Source organism: Lepidochelys kempii, chromosome 1 (genome assembly GCF_965140285.1).
Source record: "Lepidochelys kempii isolate rLepKem1 chromosome 1, rLepKem1.hap1, whole genome shotgun sequence".
Classification (NCBI taxonomy): Eukaryota; Metazoa; Chordata; order Testudines; family Cheloniidae; genus Lepidochelys; species Lepidochelys kempii.
This window is the reverse complement of record NC_136380.1, coordinates 323,698,330-323,718,098: the sequence shown is the minus strand read 5'-3', so window position 1 is coordinate 323,718,098 and position 19,769 is coordinate 323,698,330. Positions and strand designations below refer to the sequence as shown.

General features: G+C 40.8%; 1 protein-coding gene across 1 annotated transcript in view; it reads left to right on the top strand.

The window, feature by feature from the left end:
• LOC140910706 (sucrase-isomaltase, intestinal) overlaps positions 1-19,769 on the top strand; it is a 98,652-nt gene that overhangs the window by 35,008 nt on the left and 43,875 nt on the right. The window contains exons 6-10 of the mRNA XM_073342416.1: positions 4,224-4,349; positions 4,814-4,945; positions 17,746-17,859; positions 17,973-18,089; positions 18,170-18,254. Coding sequence (XP_073198517.1) covers positions 4,224-4,349; positions 4,814-4,945; positions 17,746-17,859; positions 17,973-18,089; positions 18,170-18,254 — 574 coding nt within the window. The remainder of the gene's footprint in view (positions 1-4,223; positions 4,350-4,813; positions 4,946-17,745; positions 17,860-17,972; positions 18,090-18,169; positions 18,255-19,769) is intronic.

Sequence of the window (19,769 nt, the reverse complement as noted above, 5' to 3'; positions counted from 1 at the left end):
TAGACGGATGGCAGGAGAGAGATCACTTGATCATTACCTGTCAGGTTCACTCCGTCTGGGGCACCTGGCATTGACCACTGTCGGGTCACTGGGCTGGATGGATCTTTGGTCTGACCCAGTATGGCCATTCTTATGTTCTTATGACATACATACTCCCAAGGAACCTCTTTGTTTCAACAGAGGCTATTTTCTGTATTCACCTGAATCTCCTTCTGACGTACATCTAGCAGTAGTGAAATCGCTACATTAACGCTAGTTTTTGTCAGACTTGGAAAATTCACAGTGATACTACTGTAACATCCATAGGGATCATTGTTCCTCCCTGCTCTTAACTATTATGGACTGTGTTTAGGAGGAACTGTAATAGAGATAATAAGAACCCACTTTTCCACTTTCCCAGTGTGGCAGCCTTCCATTCGATTTCCCCTCTAACTACCCTATATCTTTACAGCTTCTAAATTTCTGATATTTTCTTTCCTTTGTTTCCCTCCTCACGCATCATTTCCCCTTTCTGTTTCTAGGAGAGTCACTGTTTTTATGTAAAGCAATTTATGTTCCTCTGTATGCAAGATAAATTTTATTTAAGTTTTGTGTATCCTAAATATATATCAAAACTATCACAAAATCCAGGACTGCAAAATTACATCTCTGCTTCTGCTCCATCTGTACTAGGTGTAATATGTCAGTTGCTTTATCAGGATGCTGCACGGGGATCCATTAGAGTCCACAGCACAATTAGAAGTAATTTGTTTTTCCAGTTGCCCTATTTTTATCCCTCCTTTTAGAACGTTCTGTTGATTTGAATTAAGCTCATCTCATGTTCCAGCCTGGCCAACCTGGGGAACTAATTGTTTTAAAAGTGAACCTTGCTTGCAAGGTGGGTTTTTTTCAAAATCACTCAGCTTTAATTCCAAATTCCCCCAGGGATGCTGTGGCAACATACAGCCTTGTCTTAGAGTAAACCTGACGTTTACAGGCTAAAGAGAATAGTTACCTAACTGAGAACAACTGAAACTAAACAAACAAGCAAGGGCAGGTAGGTGTCACACAGCCTAGCAAGGACTGGAGCCAAAGAGACAGTGCAATTTGCTTTGGGCCAGAATCTGGCCATTCTGAAATGAGTGCCCAGGGGAAGGAGGAGTGTACGGAATCATCCCTCCCACCTTGTGTGTTGTTCAGTTGGTAGCCAGAATCCTGATTCTCAGTGCTAAAGGTGGCCCTTTTGCCTGGCTGGCCACATGCTCCACAATTAAAAGCCATAGCAGTTACCTGTCCTCCATGTGCTCCCTCGTGAGCTCACAGGCATTTTGTCAGCCTCGGTTTTCTGCAGGCAGAGAGTACCTCAGGAACTGACCCTCTAAAACAACCTCTCTATTCAGCTGTGGCTTATACATACTGCTTCATTCTGGCTCTCTGTATTTAATTGACTCTAGACTATGGTATGTATATTCGGGCAACTTCAGTTTCAAGCATTGCTTTCTCATATTATTCTCTCAGTTGAGAAGATCACTTATGAAGAAATGTTTAATCTTTATGCATAGCAATAACATATTAACAGTGGTGAGGTTCCATTACCTAAGGATCATATGCAGTCTCTCAATGTATTCCATGCTGGTATTTTCTGTCACCAATGCTCAAGTGTTGTTCCTTCTCACTTCTGCTGCTGTGCATAATTACAGAACCATGAAGATCTGAGGGGCACAGGGCAGGAGTACTGGCTACATCCATACTAGAGCATCAAAGCTGACAGTTAACTGATAGTCATAAAGACCCAGTACATCTTCTATTTTCATGGAGCGGAATTACCTTTCCAGCAAGGATGATTTGGAATTTGACTGGGATAACGAAAGTGTATGGAGGTTAATCTCATGGAGCCAAATCCTGTAAACGTGGAGTAAAGATTTTCGGATTTGGCCTACAGAAAAGAACAGTGTATATGCCCCAAACCTTTGGCTTCTTTCTGGAACCCAAACACCATCATTGCTATGCATTAGTTTTAAACAGCAAGAGCGACTTATATACAGACAGAAATTAACACATCATCCCATGTTGCTTGAGAATTTTTGTATTCAATTTCCTCAATCATTTTTTAAACTGGCTTATAATTTATTCTATTATGTAGGGAAAAAATCAAATAACTGAAAAGTCATTGGCTGGCAATTCAACATTGTGACTCAACCCTGTAAATAGTCAATTGTCGGTAACTGAATTTCAAAGGAGAGTCTGATCCAGGTGACGTGTACAAATGATGGAAATTTCAGAGAGCTCAGAATAAACACCAACCTTTTGATGAGCTAGTTGAGCAGGATGTGGTAGGAGAAACCATCTAATTCTGGTTCACATTGTCACATTGCTATAGTAATTAAACATTTGCCTTTTACTCACCAACAGGTTTGATAATTGGCAATGAATGTGCAAAACCCAGGGATTGTATTGAACCACTACGTAACAATACACGTCGGGCTTCTCTACACTACTGCTTAAACAGATTAATTTACGTCGCTCAGGGGTGTGAAAAAGCCATTCCCCTGAGTGACATAAGTTAGACCAACTTAAAGCAGTGTCCACACTGCGCTATGTCGGCAGGCGTCACTCTCCTGCTGACATAGCTTGCGCCTCTTGCTGAGGAGGAGTAATTTTGCAATGGGAGAGCGCTCTCCTGTCGGCATAGTGCATCTGCACCAGATGCGCTACATTGGCACAGCTGCATCGATACAGCTGCACTGATGTAACATAGTAATGAAGACAAGTCCTTAGACTATTAGTCTTATAATTATTTCTCTTTCAAAGGTCCCATTCAGGACAGGGGTTCATTATGCTAGGTGGTCTTCAAACATATAGGTAAAGACAATGCCTGATAAGAAGAGCTTTCAGTGTCACTCAAAACAAGGCACAATGTGTGCAACCTACATTAGAAGGGAAACATTAGTGGTAATGAGAATATTCGTTTACATAGGCTGGCTTTGTGTATGACTTCATTTCAATTAAAAAATATATATATAAAAATTTCAGATGTGAAGGTGTCTTCAGCCTACATCCCCAAACTCTGCCCACAGCACTGGAGTAGCTAGAAGTTTCTGCCAAAATGCTTGATAGTGACATTGTTTGTCATTATTCTGCAAACTTAAGCTTATCGTCAAATGAGACCAAATGCTGATCCCCCCCTCCCCCCCGAAAAAAGCCTGAGTAAATGGGCTATGTGAAGTGAACGTAACGGGCTTGGTGCAGAGCAGCTGCATGTCCACTCCGTTGCGAACACTAGACCTTGAAGGCCTTTAGTGGCAGCTGGGAGAGATGAGATTTGTCCATCCAGGTAGTGGCTGCTCTCCGGACACATCTCCCTGGCTCTGCTCCTCTACACTGGATCTGCCATGCCGCGACATTCCTCCTTGCAGAGACCCTCTGCTGCTACCTGCTCCCCTAGCTCCCTACCATGGTTGTAGAACAGTAGTTCTGTGGCGTTTAGAGCTCTGTGTTTCTGTGTGGGGAGGTCAGCAGGGCTCTACAGGAGAGCTGCTTGAAAAAAGGTAAGTATATATTTTTTAAAAGTAGAAAGAAACTAACTGTTTGTTTGGTTTTTTTTGTTCATGTTGTTCTGTGAAATTGTTGGGGGTTTTTTAAATAGGAAAACATTTAGTTTCAGTGACATCCCCCCATTTTCTAATCTATTTCCACTGAAAAAAAGTAAAAAATAGGTGAGTGATTTTATTTCCCATTGAAACAGAACATTCTCCACCCCCCCCCCATTGAAATTTTTATTGAATAATGAAAAATTATGATCAAAACAATTTTTGTTGAGGGCATTTTTGTTGAGGTTGAAAACAATTTGAATGGACCCCCTCTAGTCTCCAGTGGGTAAGGGGCTGCACAGAGGCTCAAATAGGATTGGAGAATTAGTGAGTACCATCCCCCATACAAAAATGCCCTGGTGCACCAGCGGAGCAAATGTATATAATCTGCCCCAATATTTGTTGCTGTATCATTCTTGGAAAAATGAAGCGAAATAATTTAATTGCAGAATTTTACAGCAAGTATTTTCTCATAGCACACTTTGCTAGTTGAGTAAAATAGCACAACAAAGATTGTGAGCCATTCCTTTTCCCCTGTTTTAACGAGTGTGTGGAAGCTATGGTGATAAACATGTATTCTTCTTAGAATTACGTTATATTTCTGTCTCCAGGGTTTTCTGTTCGTCTATTAGAATGTATTAATTCCTGGTTTAGGCCATTGGACGCCCACATTTTCCTTCCTATTGGTCTCTGGGATTTCAGCTGTCTCGTTATGGGTATGACAGCCTTGATGTGGTAAAGAAAACAGTTGATCGCATGCAGCAGTATGGTATTCCATATGTAAGTATGACTTTTTCAAAGTGCAGTTTAATTATTTAATTACCTTCTCAAAATGAAATGAGTAAAAAAATAATAATAGAAGGGAACAATTGCCCTGTGAATTGTACAGTATGAGAGTATTAATAATTCTGTGTAATGATTTGGCAAATAGTATCCCAGGAGTTCACAAATTTAAATGATTTTTTAAAACCCAGTTCTGCTCTCAATTACATAATGGTCAATCTGGAGTATCTGTGATGAACTCAATGGAGTTATACATTGGATTTACTGTGGAGGAAGTGAGAGCAGAATTTAGCTGCCTTATTCTTAAAGTTAATCAGAAATCTCCTTTTTTTGATATATCCAATAGTTTAAATTACATTTGATGGCAGATTAATTACTTTTTGAGGCTTCTTAAATAAAGTAGCATAAATTCTGATTTCGTTAACAACATACTAAAATAATTTCATGTTCAAAACTGTCAGGATGTCCAGTATGGTGATATCGACTACATGGAGCGTCGTTTGGACTTCACCTATGATAAAGAAAACTATGCAGGTCTGCCAGAGTACATTCAACAGCTGAAAAAAGATGGAATGCACTATGTCATTATTCTGGTAAAACTAACAACATCACTAATTTTCTCTCAATTTATGTTACGTATTTACGTAGTACCAGTCACTGAAATATCTAGGCACCAAAGTATCTATGCTATTGAAATGGGTACTCCATCTTTTTCTCTTGCAATATCATTCATCTGTCTAGTAAATCAAAAGAAATTCTTTACACACTTCTCATTGTAATGCTGTTTTGCTTTTATCAGGTACTTCTGTAGCAATACTCTTCGTATGCCACAACACTGATTTTTCTCTCACACTTTTCCAAGAAGTTTCTATGAAAATTATGGACTCAAATTGAGAGGGAACTGGTTGAAGGCATTTCCCTTTCTGAAAATAAACTAATTTTCTTAATATGCACAAAACTATTCACAAACTTTTTTAGGAAACTAGAAACCACACTTCATTTTCCCAGTAGCTTTTTGTTAATATTCATATAAGAAAGTTTGCATGAAAATTTGTGGAAAACAAATTTTGAGCCTGTAGTCAAAAAATATGTAATAATGACCAAACTGATTTCATTTTGTGCAGAGATGGAAGTAGAATTTATTTCTAATAAAAATTATTTATTTGCAGTAGATCAGCACACACTTGTAGTGAAATTACTAACTTTTTGGGACAATAATTATAGTGAATGTGACGGTAGGTGGTAGAAAATTGGAGGCCAGTAAACTATTTTTTTAAAAGTCCTTGATAGATGTATGAAAAATTACTCTACAGATCTTAACAGCAATGCAGCACTATACTGACGGTGTTACCCCAAGCTAGAACCCTGCCACTGCCACTGACCTCACATTTCTCAGTTACAGACAGCCGAAGTCCCTGACCAGAACTCTGCCAAACCGCTGTATAAACCAGACAAGAATCTGGCCACCCACTTTGTGACTGGGACTATGCACACATGCTGTACACAATATCGTTGTGTGAACTAGATAAAAATTCATTTTAAATGTTATCCTCATCTACAAATCTTACAATAATCTTATTTTTTTTCAGTATTGATGTTTTGGGAAAAGTGTGAAAGGAAATATTTTGAAATGTATCTTCTTAATCCTGTTGGCCATCCTCTTCAAAACCTCCACAAACTGCTCCCACCAATTTATAGATTCACTCATTCTATGACCAGAAGGGACCAAAGGGATCATGTAGTCTGACTTTCTGTACAATACAGGCCATGGAACTTCCTCCAGATAATTGCTAGAGCATATATTTTGGAAAAATATCCAGTTTGGATTTAAAAAAAATGTTAATGATGGAGAGTCCACCACGACATTTGGCTGATTATTCCAAAGATTAATTAGGCTCACCGTTAAAAATGTACACCTTATTTCCAGTCTGAAATTGTCTTGCTTCAACTTCAAGCTAGGATCATGTGATACCTTTTTCTGCTTGAGCCCATTATTGAATATTTGTTCCCCAGGTAGATACTTGTAAACTGTAATCAAGTCACTCCTTAACCTTCTGTTTGTTAAGATAAATAGATTGAACTCCTTGAATCTGCCACTACAATGCAGGTTTTCTAATCCTTTAATCATTCTCATGGCTCTTCTCTGAACCCTCTCCATTTTTGATGTAGAGTGCCACTCCCCCTCCCCTTTTCCCCCAACTGATCCTTCCTAAATAGATTATAACAATTGATTTTAACATCCCAGTAGTGCAAATCATCCTACCATGTTTCAGGTTTCTCAGCTGTGTGCTGAGTGCTCATATCTTCTCTCTTTTTACCCTGCCCTTTTGCTATTAGTTTAACTGCCTCCAGCCTGTCCCCAAAGATATTGGTGCCCCTTCTACTGAGGTGGAGGCCTCCTCTCCCCACAGAACGTGGACCAATGTTCCACAATACCAAAACCCTCTATCCTACACCATTTACCTAGCCAGTGAGTCACTTCCAGAATCTTCTGCCTTCTGTTTCCCTTTGCTCATCAGACAGGAAGTATCTAAGAGAAGATTGCTTGAATATTCTTCTTCTTCAGCATACTTCCAAGTTCCCTGAAGCCATCTATTATCTGCAAGATATCCCCTGACAATGTCATTAGTGCTGATATGAACCATCCCCAATGAATCCTTACATGTAGACTCCAGAAGCCTACCCAATCTCAGAGTGACTTGTGTCATGGCTCCAGCAATGCAGCACACTGTCCTGTTGTCTGTCTATCCCTTGAAGAATGTTCTTTCAATTCTTCTTAGTATTGAATCTCCAGTGAGGATCTGTCTGTCTTCATTGGCTGGTTGGAGAACTCTTTGTGGATAAGCTTGATTTTTCCTCACAGATTGGGCCAAGCTGCCATCCATACATTTCTCCATTCCCTCAGACCTGCTGGATCTTAAGAAGTATCTTCCATAGTTTCCATGTTGAAGACCTGGTATTGATTTTAAACTTCTAGCTATATAGAATTCCTCCTGCTTCTCTTCTCTCTGGTGGCCACAGTCTGTCTAGCCTCATCTGTCTCCAACCATGATCTCTTGCCTCTGGTGGTTATGAAATGCCAGTCCTCTCTGACTTCCTTTCTCAATGATTCCAGGCTCCATTCTTCCTTGACTCTGCAGTATGGGTGTTTCCCAAATCTGGTTGTCTAGGAAATCCCCAGTTTCTCTGATTCTTAGTACCATGTCCACTTGCCCCTCCAATACAAGAATCTTTTCCTCCAGCACAGCCACCAACTTGCACTTCGTATACAGGAAATCCCTTTGGTCCTCAGGCAAGAAAGAATAGGGCACATCTGTTGCTGGTCACCACCACTGTTCCATTGCTGTCCATGTCGATATCACACATAGTGCTGAACCTGGAAGGAAAGCTGCTCACACTCCCTCCCAAATTCCCCTGTTAGCTGCTATTACCAGCTCCTGGAGAGAATCAAAGGCTCAGTGACTTGGTCATACCTGCCCCGTCTTTATTATACAGTAGAACCTCAGAGTTATGAACACCTTGGGAATGGAGGTTGTTCGTAACTCTGAACAAAATGTTATGGTTGTTCTTTCAAAAGTTTACAACTGAACATTGGCTTAATATAGCTTTGAAACTACTATGCAGAAGAAAAATGCTACTTTCCCTTAATTTTTTAGTAGTTTACATTTAACACAGTACTGTAGTGTGCTTATTTTTTATTTTATTTTTGTCTCTGCTGCTGCCTGATTGCATACTTCCGGTTCCAAATGAGGGGTGTGGTGGACTGGACAGTTTGTAACCTTGGTGTTAGTAATTCTGAGGTTGTACTGTAGTAACATTCACCCAGCTGGGAAACAAATGATGCCATGTGACCAAAGTGGTCAGTCATCAATGATAACAACAAATAGTGATACATGTGGTGAATACAGCTGGCAAAGCTCACAATTTCTGGTTCATCAAAAATTTCACCAGTTTGCAATTTCCTGTGAACTGGAGATTCCGAGATCTTTTCTGAAACATGATGTTTCCAAATGGAAAAAAGCAACTCTCCAGACCCTGCAGCTGCTGAGTGAAATTGACATGATTATTATGTGCTTCACTGCTGCCCACCACTGATGCTATTTAGTGGTAGGCCACCATGAGACTGACAAGAATCATGTCAATTTTACTAAGCAGCTGCCAGGGCTTTCAGGATCTGCAGCTCCAGGGCATTCCCACTATGTTGACTGCTGTGGGCCAGGTATCCCAGACTTCCAGACTCCCGTAGTATAGCTAGCCTACCAGGCTGCAGGAGTTGGGTAGCTCAGGGAACCAGCTGGCCTGGGAGTCTGAAAGCACTGTGGTCCACAGCTCAGGGCAGTCCCAGGATTTCCAGGCTCCTGGCTTTGTGGCAGGACTTTGGGACTGTGCTTTTAAGGGCTGAGCTTCCCAAACAGAGCCTGGGTAGGGCACTGTGAAGCTCTTGCTATTGTTATGTACAGGCAGTTGGAATTGGACATAGGATAAAGTAGGTTTCAGAGTAGCAGCCATGTTAGTCTGTATCCGCAAAAAGAAAAGGAGGACTTGTGGCACCTTAGAGACTAACAAATTTATTTGAGCATAAGTTTTTGTGAGCTACAGCTCACTTCATCAGATGCATTCAGTCGAAAATACAGTGGGGAGATTTATATACACAGAGAACATGAAACAATGGGTGTAATCATACACACTAAAATGAGAGTGATCAGGTAAGGTGAGCTATTACCAGCAGGAGAGCGGGGGTAGAGGGGAACCTTTTGTAGTGATAATCAAGGTGGGCCATTTCCAGCAGTTGACAAGAACGTTTGAGGAACAGCGGGAGGAGGTGGGGGAAATAAACATGGGAAAATAGTTTTACTTTGTGTAATGACCCATCCACTCCCAGTCTCTATTCAAGCCTCAGTGAATTGTATCCAGTTTGCAAATTAATTCCAATTCAGCAGTCTCTCATTGGAGTCTGTTTTTGAAGTTTTCGTTGTTGAAGAATTGCCACTTTTAGGTCTGTAATTGAGTGACCAAAGAGATTGAAGTGTTTGCTGACTGGTTTTTGAATGTTATAATTCTTGACGTCTGATTTGTGTCCATTTATTCTTTTACGTAGAGACTGTCCAGTTTGGCCAATGTACAAGGCAGAGGGGCATTGCTGGCACATGATGGCATATATCACATTGGTAGATGTGCAGGTGAACGAGCCTCTGATATTGTGACTGATGTGATTAGGGCCTATGATGGTGTCCCCTGAATAGATATGTGGACACAGTTGGCAACAGGCTTTGTTGCAAGGATAGGTTCCTGGGTTAGTGGTTCTGTTGTGTGGTTGCTGGTGAGTATTTGCTTCAGGTTGAGGGGCTGTCTGTAAGCATGGACTGGCCTGTCTCCCAAGATCTGTGAGAGTGATGCGTCATCCTTCAGGATAGGTTGTAGATCCTTGATGATGCGTTGGAGAGGTTTTAGTTGGTGGCGGAAGGTGATGGCTAGTGGCGTTCTGTTATTTTCTTTGTTGGGCCTGTCCTGTAGTAGGTAACTTCTGGGTACTCTTCTGGCTCTGTCAATCTGTTTCTTCTCTTCAGCAAGTGGGTATTGTAGTTGTAAGAATGCTTGATAGAGATCTTGTAGGTGTTTGTCTCTGTCTGAGGGGTTGGAGCAAATGCGGTTGTATCGTAGAGCGTGGCTGTAGACAATGGATCGTGTGGTGTGGTCTGGATGAAAGCTGGAGGTATGTAGGTAGGCATAGCGCTATGCCTGGAAGTTTGGGGTCCATGGCCTCAGAGCTTTCCACATAGTGAGATTGCCCTGGAGCCACAGACCCTGGAAGCCCTGTGGTCTCTGGGACAGAGGCCTCCATCCCATGGATCCTGGAAGCCTGGGGTGGCGTGGCTCCCCAGCAGCTATGGGAACCTTACCTGCAATTTGACAAAAATTAATCAAACCCCAGATGTTTCTGCAAAATTTCCAGCTAGCTCTAGTGTTGAGCACAGTTGGCCAGCAATTCACAGCCTAAAATATATTCACAGAAAGGGCCAGCAGTTGTAAGTCAGCATAGCTCCATTGGAGTTAATGGAGTTATACCAGTTTCCAGCAACTGAGGACCTGGCCCACCGTGTTTAAATAATTTTGAGTAAGAACAAATGAATGAAAAAAACTAGTCTGTTCATGAACCATTTGCAAATAGAAAATAGGGGGAAAGGCCTAAATGCAAAGGGCAATAGAAGTGCAAAAAATTATTGCTATATAAATCTAAATTTAGATCACTAAATTAATATAACATATAAAAATGAAGAATTCTTAATACAGGCTATAAATTAATAGAAACTAGGTAATATAACTGAAAGAAACTAACCTGCAGCTAGGGAACATTTTTTACACATCCCAAGAACTGTGTTGTCCGCTGATGAAAACATGACAAAGACTGGTCTAGTTTGTCCTGCCCTACAGTGGGTCACTGTCAGCCACGGATGAATACAAATAAATTCAATCATCTTTGAAATGCTAATGGAGAGTATAGGTTGCATTGGCAGTGAAGATTTTCATCTTCACTTTAGTGCAGTTACTGGAATTTCTATCATCCTTTTATTGTTCTCATTCTTTAGTGATGTAAATCACTCCCATAAATTGAGTCAGGAGCTGGAACATTATTAAGAGTTTCATTCCAAGGTGACAGCAAAGCTATCCTAACTAAAGTCAAGGCAAGTGTAATCCAGTTTTCTTGATCTTGAAAAATAATTTTCCATTTTCAATTCCCTTTGAGGATCAGTTGCAGAGAGAGAGTTCTTGTGCATCAAAATTTAGAATCTCTGATAATGATTTCAGGAATGGTGATTAAATATATATTATACCTTGACCGCATAAAACCCAAGTAAACAGTTTTGTGATGATGTGGTGGGTAGAGAGGGCAGAATCTTGAATTCATGGGCAGAGTGGCAGAGGGCGTAGCAGTTATTCCGCCATCTAAACAAAATTCCAACACCGGGGGATGAGAAACTCAATCCCTGAGAATCTTCTATGTTACTGATTTGTCCTCATTACCGACTCTATGGCCATGGCTTTCCCCCTACTGCCCATTTCTATGATGGCATATACAGAGTTGAAAAGATGCTCAGTGCAGATACATGCATGAGGTACTAAGTCTCCCGCCCCCACACACACACTTTTATCTAGATACTGATATCTTGAAAATGGGGTCATATCTGAGTGCAGTCTGGCACCTGTGCATCAGAAATGCTACAGTGTTGTTGTGCTAGAAGTCTTCTATTGCCTCTCAGCCCCAGGATGAATTTTAACTAAGAGTATCATGACTTGTTCACCGTGATTATCTTGAACTGTGTTCCCATTTTCAAATGTGACTTATTCTGAGTCAGAACAAATGTATTGTTTAGAATCAAAGCAAGATGTTCTAAAAGTAACAATGATTATAAAGTAAAATGATAAACATTTATTACAGCAAAATTTAATGAAACCCCTTGTATGTTACTCATTAAATCATTCTAGAAAATGAAATAGCTAAGAATGAAATTAATTGGAACATAAAAACAAACGAACAGTCATACTGGGTCAGATCAAAGGTCCATCTAGCCCAGTGTCCTGTCTTCCGACAGTGGCCAATGCCAGGTGCCCCAGAGAGAATGAACAGAACAGGTAATCATCAAGTGATACATCCCCTGTCGCCCATTCTCAGCTTCTGGCAAACAGAGGTGAGGGACACCATCCCTGTCCATCCTGGCTAATAGCCAGTGATGGACCTATCCTCCATGAATTTATCTAGTTCTTTTTTGAACACTGTTATAGACTTGGCCTTCACAACATCCTCTGTCAAGGAATTCCACAGGTTGACTGGGCGTTGTGTGAAAAAAATACTTCCTTTTGTTTGTTTTAAACCTGCTGCTATTAATTTCATTTGGTGGCTCTAGTTCTTGTGTTATGAGAAGGAGAAAATAACACTTCCTTATTTATTTTCTCCACACCAGTCATGATTTTATAGACCTCTATCATATCCCCCTCTTAGTCGTCTCTTTTCCAAGCTGAAAAGTCCCAGTCCTATTAATCTCTCCTCATACAGAAGCCTTTCCATACCCCTCATCATTTTTGTTTCCCTTTTCTGAACCTTTTCCAATACCAATATATCTTTTTTGAGATGGGGCGACTACATCTGCACGCAGTATTCAAGATGTGGGCAAACCATGGATGTATATGAAGGCAATATGATATTTTCTGTCTTATCTATCCCTTTCTTAATATTCCCCACGTTCTGTTCTCTTTTTTGACCACTATTGCACACTCAGAGAACTATCCACAATGACTCCAAGATCTCTTTCTTGAGTGGTAACAGCTAATTTAGACCCCATCATTTTATATGTATAGTTGGGATTATGTTTTCCAATGTGCATTACTTTGCATTTATCAACATTTAATTTCATCTGTCATTTTGTTGCCCAGTCACCCAGTTTTGAGAGATCCTTTTGTAGCTCTTCGCAGTCTGCCTAGGACTTAACTCTCTTGAGTAGTTTTGTATCATCTGCAAATTTTGCCACCTCACTGTTTACCCCATTTTCCAGATCATTTATGACTATGTTAAATAGGACTGGGCCCAGTACAGACCCCTGTGGGACACCACTATTTACCTCTCTCCATTCTGAAAACTGACCATTTATTCCTACCCTTTGTTTTCTATCTTTTAATTAGTTACCGATCCATGAGAGAACCTTCCTTCTTATCCCATGACTGCTTACTTTGCTTAAGAACCTTTGGTGACGGACCTTATCAAAACCTTTCTGAAAATCTAAATACACTATATCCACTGGAACCCCTTTGTCCACATGCTTGTTGACCTCCTCAAAGAATTCTAGTAGATTGGTGAGGCACGATTTCCCTTTACTAAAACCATGTTGACTCTTCCCCAACAAATTATGTTAATCTATTTGTCTGATCATTTTGTTCTTTACTATATGTTCTTTCAACCAGTTTGCCCAGTACTGAAGTTAGGCTTACTGACCTGTAATTGCCAGGGTCACCTCTGGAGCCCTTTTTAAAGATTAGCATCACATTAGCTATCCTCCAGTCATTTGGTACAGAAGCTGATTTAAATGGTAGGTTACAGGCTGCAGTTAGTAGTCCTGCAATTTCACATTTGAGTTCCTTCAGAACTCTTGGGTGAATACCATCTGGTCCTGGTGATTTATTACTGTTTAGTTTATGTATTTGTTCCAAAACCTCCTCTAATGACACCTCAATCTGGGACAGTTCCTCAGATTTGTCACCTAAGAAGAATGGTTCAGGTTTGGGAATCTTCCTCACATCCTCAACTGTGAGGACTGATGCAAATAATTCATTTAGTTTCTCTGCAATGGCCTTATTGTCCTTGAGTGCTCCTTTAGCATCTTGATTGTCCAGTGGCCCCACTGGCTGTTTAGCAGCCTTCCTGCTTCTGATGTACTTAAAAAAATGTTTGCTATTACTTTTTGAATCTTTGGCTAACTGTACTTTAAATTCTTTTTTGGCCTTCCTAATTATATTTTTACACTTTATTTGCCCGAGTTTATGCTCCTTTCTGCTTTCCTCACTAGGATTTAACTTCCACTTTTTAAAGGATGCTTTTTTGCCTCTCCCTGCTTCTTTTACTTTGTTGTTTAGCCATGGTGGCTCTTTTTTGGTTCTCATACTATGTTTTTTAATTTGGGGGTATACATTTAAGTTGAGCCTCTATTATGGTGTCTTTAAAAAGTTTTCCTGCAGCTTGCACAGATTTTACTTTGGTGCTGTAACTTTTAATTTCTGTTTAACTAACCTCCTCATTTTTGTGTAGTTCCCCTTTCTGGAATTAAATGCTACAGTGTTGGGCTGCTGTGGTGTTTTCCCTGCCACAGGGATGTTAAATTTAATTATATTATGGTCACTATTACCAAGTGGTCCAGCTATATTCACCTCTTGGACCAGATCCTGTGCTGCACTTAGGACTAAATCAAGAATTGCCTGTCTTCTTGTGGGTTCCAGGACTAGCTGCTCCAAGAAGCAGTCATTTAAGTCATTTAAAATCATTTAACATTTTTTGATTAGCTAGACTTCAGGGTTAAAAATAATATTCAATTATTTTAGCAGCTAAGGATCCAGTTTTGTGAGGTGCTGAGGCTTAACTTTTCAAATGTGGGTGCATACAATTGGGCCCCGAATCCATTTTTGGGCACATAGATAAGTGTGGCCTGATTTTGGGAGGTGCTGATTACCGACAACTCTCACTGAAGTCAATGAAATTTGAAAGTGCATAGCACCTCCCAGAACCAGTCCCTAAATGAACAACTAAAAGCTATAGTGTCAGAAGAGTTAACGGGTGCTAAAAAAACTTTTTATTGAATGCAGAATCAGGTATGGCAGTTTTTGTTCTCCTTAGGATGATGTTAAAGCTGCATTATATAGTAGATTTATACACTGGAATAACTTTTCAGCTAAAAGAAATCAGAGATTTTTATTAGGAGTAGCTCATTAAGCCAACTTGTTAGAGCTTTGGTATCTCTTGGGAACCATCTTTTCCAGAATTAAAAAATAATTACTGCTCTTGGACAGTTCTCTTTTTCAAAGCTGAACTACTTAAGTAGGTTAAAATTCTAATTAACACTTACTTTACTTAATTATTCAGGCACCAGTTGCAGCTCCATGGTAAAGATTGAATTGAGTTTTGCACTTAAAATAGGGATTCAGCCTGTTTGTTTTACACGGAAAAATCCAGTTTGTTCTCGCCAAAATTGCAGCATTGGCTTTTTGAGCACAGAATGACTTTTTCAAGAATTTGCAAGTAAATCTGTTAAAGTAGGAGTTCAAATTAATTTTAAAAGAAGATGTGATAGGCGCCGCCTCTTGTGAGTGCCTCTGTCAGCTGGGTGTGATGCTGCAAGCTCTCCTGCCCCCAGCACAGCCCTGCAGGTTGTTGACCTCACTAGGTGGGTCGTCATTGGCTCAGCACTCTGGCCAACCCAGACAGTTTAAAATGGATGAACCCCTCCTGGGGTAGCAAAGGTTTCAACACACTGCCCTCCCCAAGGTCTTCAGCCCCATCTCTGGGCTCCTTTAAGTCTTGCCCTTCACTTGGACTTCCCAACAGAGCCTTGTCCCCTTCTTGGCACTTAGGCCACTTCACTAGTAGGCCAGTGAGGAGGATCTTGGCCTGTTCACTACTCTGGGCCCCAGCCCAGAGACCCTACACACAACAGCCACACATTGCTTCCTTCAGTTTGCTGTTGCTATTCCCTGGGCCTTTTCCCACGTAGCCTCTTTCTCTTCACCCTGACCTAATGGCTGAAGTTCTTAAATTCTTCCTCCTTGATGAATGCAAGTATCACCAGAGCCTATCTTCTGGTTCTCTTCTTGAGCTCCTGTGACCAGCACTGAGCACCCTTCCTTGCTCCTCTGGTCCCACCAGGAACTGACCTGCTAATGCCCTGAAGCTCCTTTTATCTGAGCCTGCTGATCTCTGATTGGCTGCTTGTATGCAACATCTCTTGGCAGGCTCACCTCTACTGCTCCTTCCTAGCGTGGAATGTGGTAAGACAGCAGGGCCTCTAGCAGGGGGCTTGAAAGGGCTAGGTACACCCAATCACAGAAGCCTTTTGAGAAATTTACAGTTGGTATCAAACTTTTTTTTTGTTGTCCCTCATGATCTTAATAATGGAATATCACAGATTCTTCAAACTTCCCTTATAATTAAAACTCACTGAAATAATGTACAGTAGTCTACATTTGAAGAATTGTTTCTAGAACTAATAAATAATTTTTTCCTGTTATTCTTCATAACTAAAAGTTGCTCCTTCAGCAGAGTCTGAAGAATATTGTTCTATTACAGAGAACTCACAAAGAACCGTCACATTTCAAAATGGCTGTAACCTTCCATTTTTCCTCAATGTTATTGAGGGGACAGTTGCCCCCACATAAGGAAGAATTGAAAAGATCATCTATCTCCTTTTACTCTCAACTGGACTGAGGCCGCTGACTGCCTGAGCAAAGATGGCTACTTTCTCCATTTTCCTGGTCCTCAGTGTTCCTGACAACGTAGTGGGCCACCATCTTCTCTAAAGGCAGCTTCGCTTCACCCTCTTGGAAAAAAATGGAGTACTTGTACCACCTTAGAGCCTAACAAATTTATTTGTGCATAAGCTTTCATGAGCTACAGCTCACTTCATTGGATGCATTTAGTGAGCTGTAGCTCACGAAAGCTTATGCTCAAATAAATTTGTTAGTCTCTAAGGTGCCACAAGTACTCCTTTTCTTTTTGTGAATACAGACTAACACGGCTGCTACTCTGAAACCTTTGAAAAAATGGGAAACAGTGGCCATTTGAAAGAGGTCTTGCAACTGAGGGAAGCTATGCATTTAATCCATTAAAACAATGGGAGATGGTCACCATTTTGAAAGGTAGGGCAGGAGGAAATGAAAAACGTGTGTGTTTAAGTGTGCATTGTATATGTATACAAAGGAATATATGGGGTGTAGAAGGGCAGGGGAAGGGGATATGTGTGTGTGTATATGTGTGTGTGTGTGTATATATGTGTGTGTATGTATATACAGAGAAATTTGAAGTACAGGAGGGAGGAGCGACTGGGCTAGAGTGTATGTGCAGGGGGAATGTAAGGAGGTGCAAGAAGCAGAGATATTTGGAGGAAAGAAGTGGCACTGAGATGTACACTCCTGGTTTCTTTGAACTCTCCAGCATGGCATAAAGAAGCCAGAGTGTACTGGTGAATCTGAAGTGAGCATTTAAAAAATGATTGATACCTCATATCTTCAAATCACTGGAAATATTACATAGTAACATTCCCTTTGAATTTCTTGTTTAGTGTTCATGAATGAAACTCTTAATGAAATGGAAATTCCCAGACAAAATTTATGTTAAAGTGGAGTTAAGGTTGAGAATATATATCAGTAATTTAGGGTAAAATATGTTACAGGGCTATTGTAATTATCCCAGAATCAAGTGTTATAAAGTCGGGAAATTCAGATTTAACGTTGAACTTAAAAAAATGCAGACATATTAAGGTGTTGTATTAAGGAAAGGCACAACTGGGTACCCAAACAAGCTTATCTCTGCCAAATAGTGACACCCTGATGGGGGTCAGGGGGAAAGAGAAAAATTATAATGCTTCTTTAAAATCAGTTTAATCTAATATAGAATCACAAGCACTGACATTTCTTAAATGTATTGGATGATGTCCATTCACTCTGAAATTCCAGGGATCATAATGTTTGGTTTTGTACTGAGAGGTACTCTCAACTTTAACTCCATTTTAATGTAGTTTTAATCTAATATTAATACAATCTACATTAGCTATATCTGCCAAATTATTCTGAAAAGTAGTAATGAAAGTAGCTGTTACCATAGTGCTTATGATTATTCTAGGAATACCTTTTTTTTTAGGATCCTTTCCTAAGTAAGGATGAAGCACCAGGTACTTATTGGCCCTATGAACTTGGACAAGAAATGGGAATCTGGGTGAACAATTCTGATGGAGTAACTCCAGCTGTTGGCAAGGTTGGTTTATTAAATTAGCCTATATGTAGGTAGCAGTGTTGTTTTTCAGTGTTAGCGACTCTTCAAAATCAGAAGTCATAATATGTTAATCAAATACTTACGGTCAATTCCAGGCATGGCCCCCAGGAGATTCGGTGTTTCCTGACTACACTAACCCCAGGACAGCTGATTGGTGGATCCAGATGTGTATTGAGTTCAAAACTGTCCTTGACTATGACGGACTCTGGATTGTATGTCTGAGTATATTTTCCTTCTCTTTTTTCCAAAATAAAGAAGACAACTTGTACATATGTAAAACTTTTTATTTAAGGATATGAATGAACCAGCCAATTTTGGAACTGGCCAGTACCCAGGCTGTGCTCTTAATGACCTCAACTACCCTCCTTATGTTCCTAGTAAGTGCCTTTTAAAAAACTCTTTATCTGGATTGGTTATTTCCTCAAACAGTGCAAAGTTTCTTGTTTTCCATCTTTACTTGCCTATTGTTCCATCAGTATAGATTCAGTTACATAATCATTTAGGGTTCAGTTGTCCCCAGCCCTTAAGGGGGAGACAGCATAAAAACATTCTTCAGTCAGTCTGGCGACTGTGCCAGAGGGCTAAGCAAATGGCATTCCTTGCACTTCCCCAAGTGAAAGACCTGCTTCAAGTTAGTGCTACTGCTGGTATTACCACCCCATGGTCTTTTGTATGGCCTCATCACGCACACTGGTTAGCAGAGCTGGCCTCAAATAGGAAAAAAGTGTACCCTGCAACCTGTGAAAGGATAGCTGTCACAGGGTGGCTGGCCCCTTTAAGCAGAGATGGACCCACCCCCATCTGTGACACAATTAGCTTGCTTCCCCAGATGAGGAGAAGCAGAAAGGTCATGTAACTTGCAGGTGAGGTGCTTTAATTAGGCCTCCTAGTGAAAGATAGGAGGCCTAGGGAAAGTTTGTTGCAGGGAAGGAAGAGCAGAAAGACTCCAAGAAGGAAAACATGGGAGATGCAGCAAAAGATCCAGTGGCCCCTTGAAGGAGTCTAGGTGGGTCTGAGGGGGACAGAGACTGAAAAGAGCTCAGGAAAGACTGAACACTGAGCTAGAGGGATTTCAGAAGAGTGTCTGAGAAGCAGACCCTCAGGATGCAGGAGCTGGGCCCAGCTTGAGACTGGGCTGTAGACTACTCTGTGGTGGATTTTTGTGTTTGTTGTTTTTGGACCTGTATACCCCAGAAGGGGGGGATTATTGTAAAATGACTCGGGCTAAGCCATTGGAGTAGCTAAACCAGGCTGTGGGGGGTTTATCTGAGAAGCCCTGAGGAGAGGAAACTGAGTCAGAGCTGCTGGAGAGCCACCCCAGGCCAAGAGAGGGCACTCAAGAAACAGTGATCCAGCCACAGTGGCACAGAAGCTGTGCTCCTCTGCTGCCCTTAGAGGCACACAAGTGAGCTCCAGGAATTCCTTCTGCAGACTGGCCCTCTGCCCTTTCCCCTACTGTGGGCTACAGCTTTCAACCGTAATTAAGCCCTTAGTGGCTCTCTAAATCACAAGCAGCAGGAAGAAAACTTAGGTATTTCAAGTCCATATTTTATATAGGAGGGAAAAATATTACAAAGATTTGAAAAGGTGTCAAATTCTCTATGTATATACAGCAATAGCAGCTGTGTGTGCTGCACAAGTCTCTGTGGAATTTCTGTGGAAGTGCTTAGATGCTTTGCAGAACCCTCTGTGAATTCCCTCAGGAAGTGTGTGAATTCTTTTCTCCCACGTTGTGTGAATACAGTGTTGCTTTAATGTGAGAACACTGTAAGTTTTATTACAAGTTTGACTTGTGACGTTGTATGGGACAAGGGTATATCACTCTCAAGTCAATGTCACCTCACAAGAGGTTCCTGAATTTAGCATCAAAATAACTTGCACAGATACACACA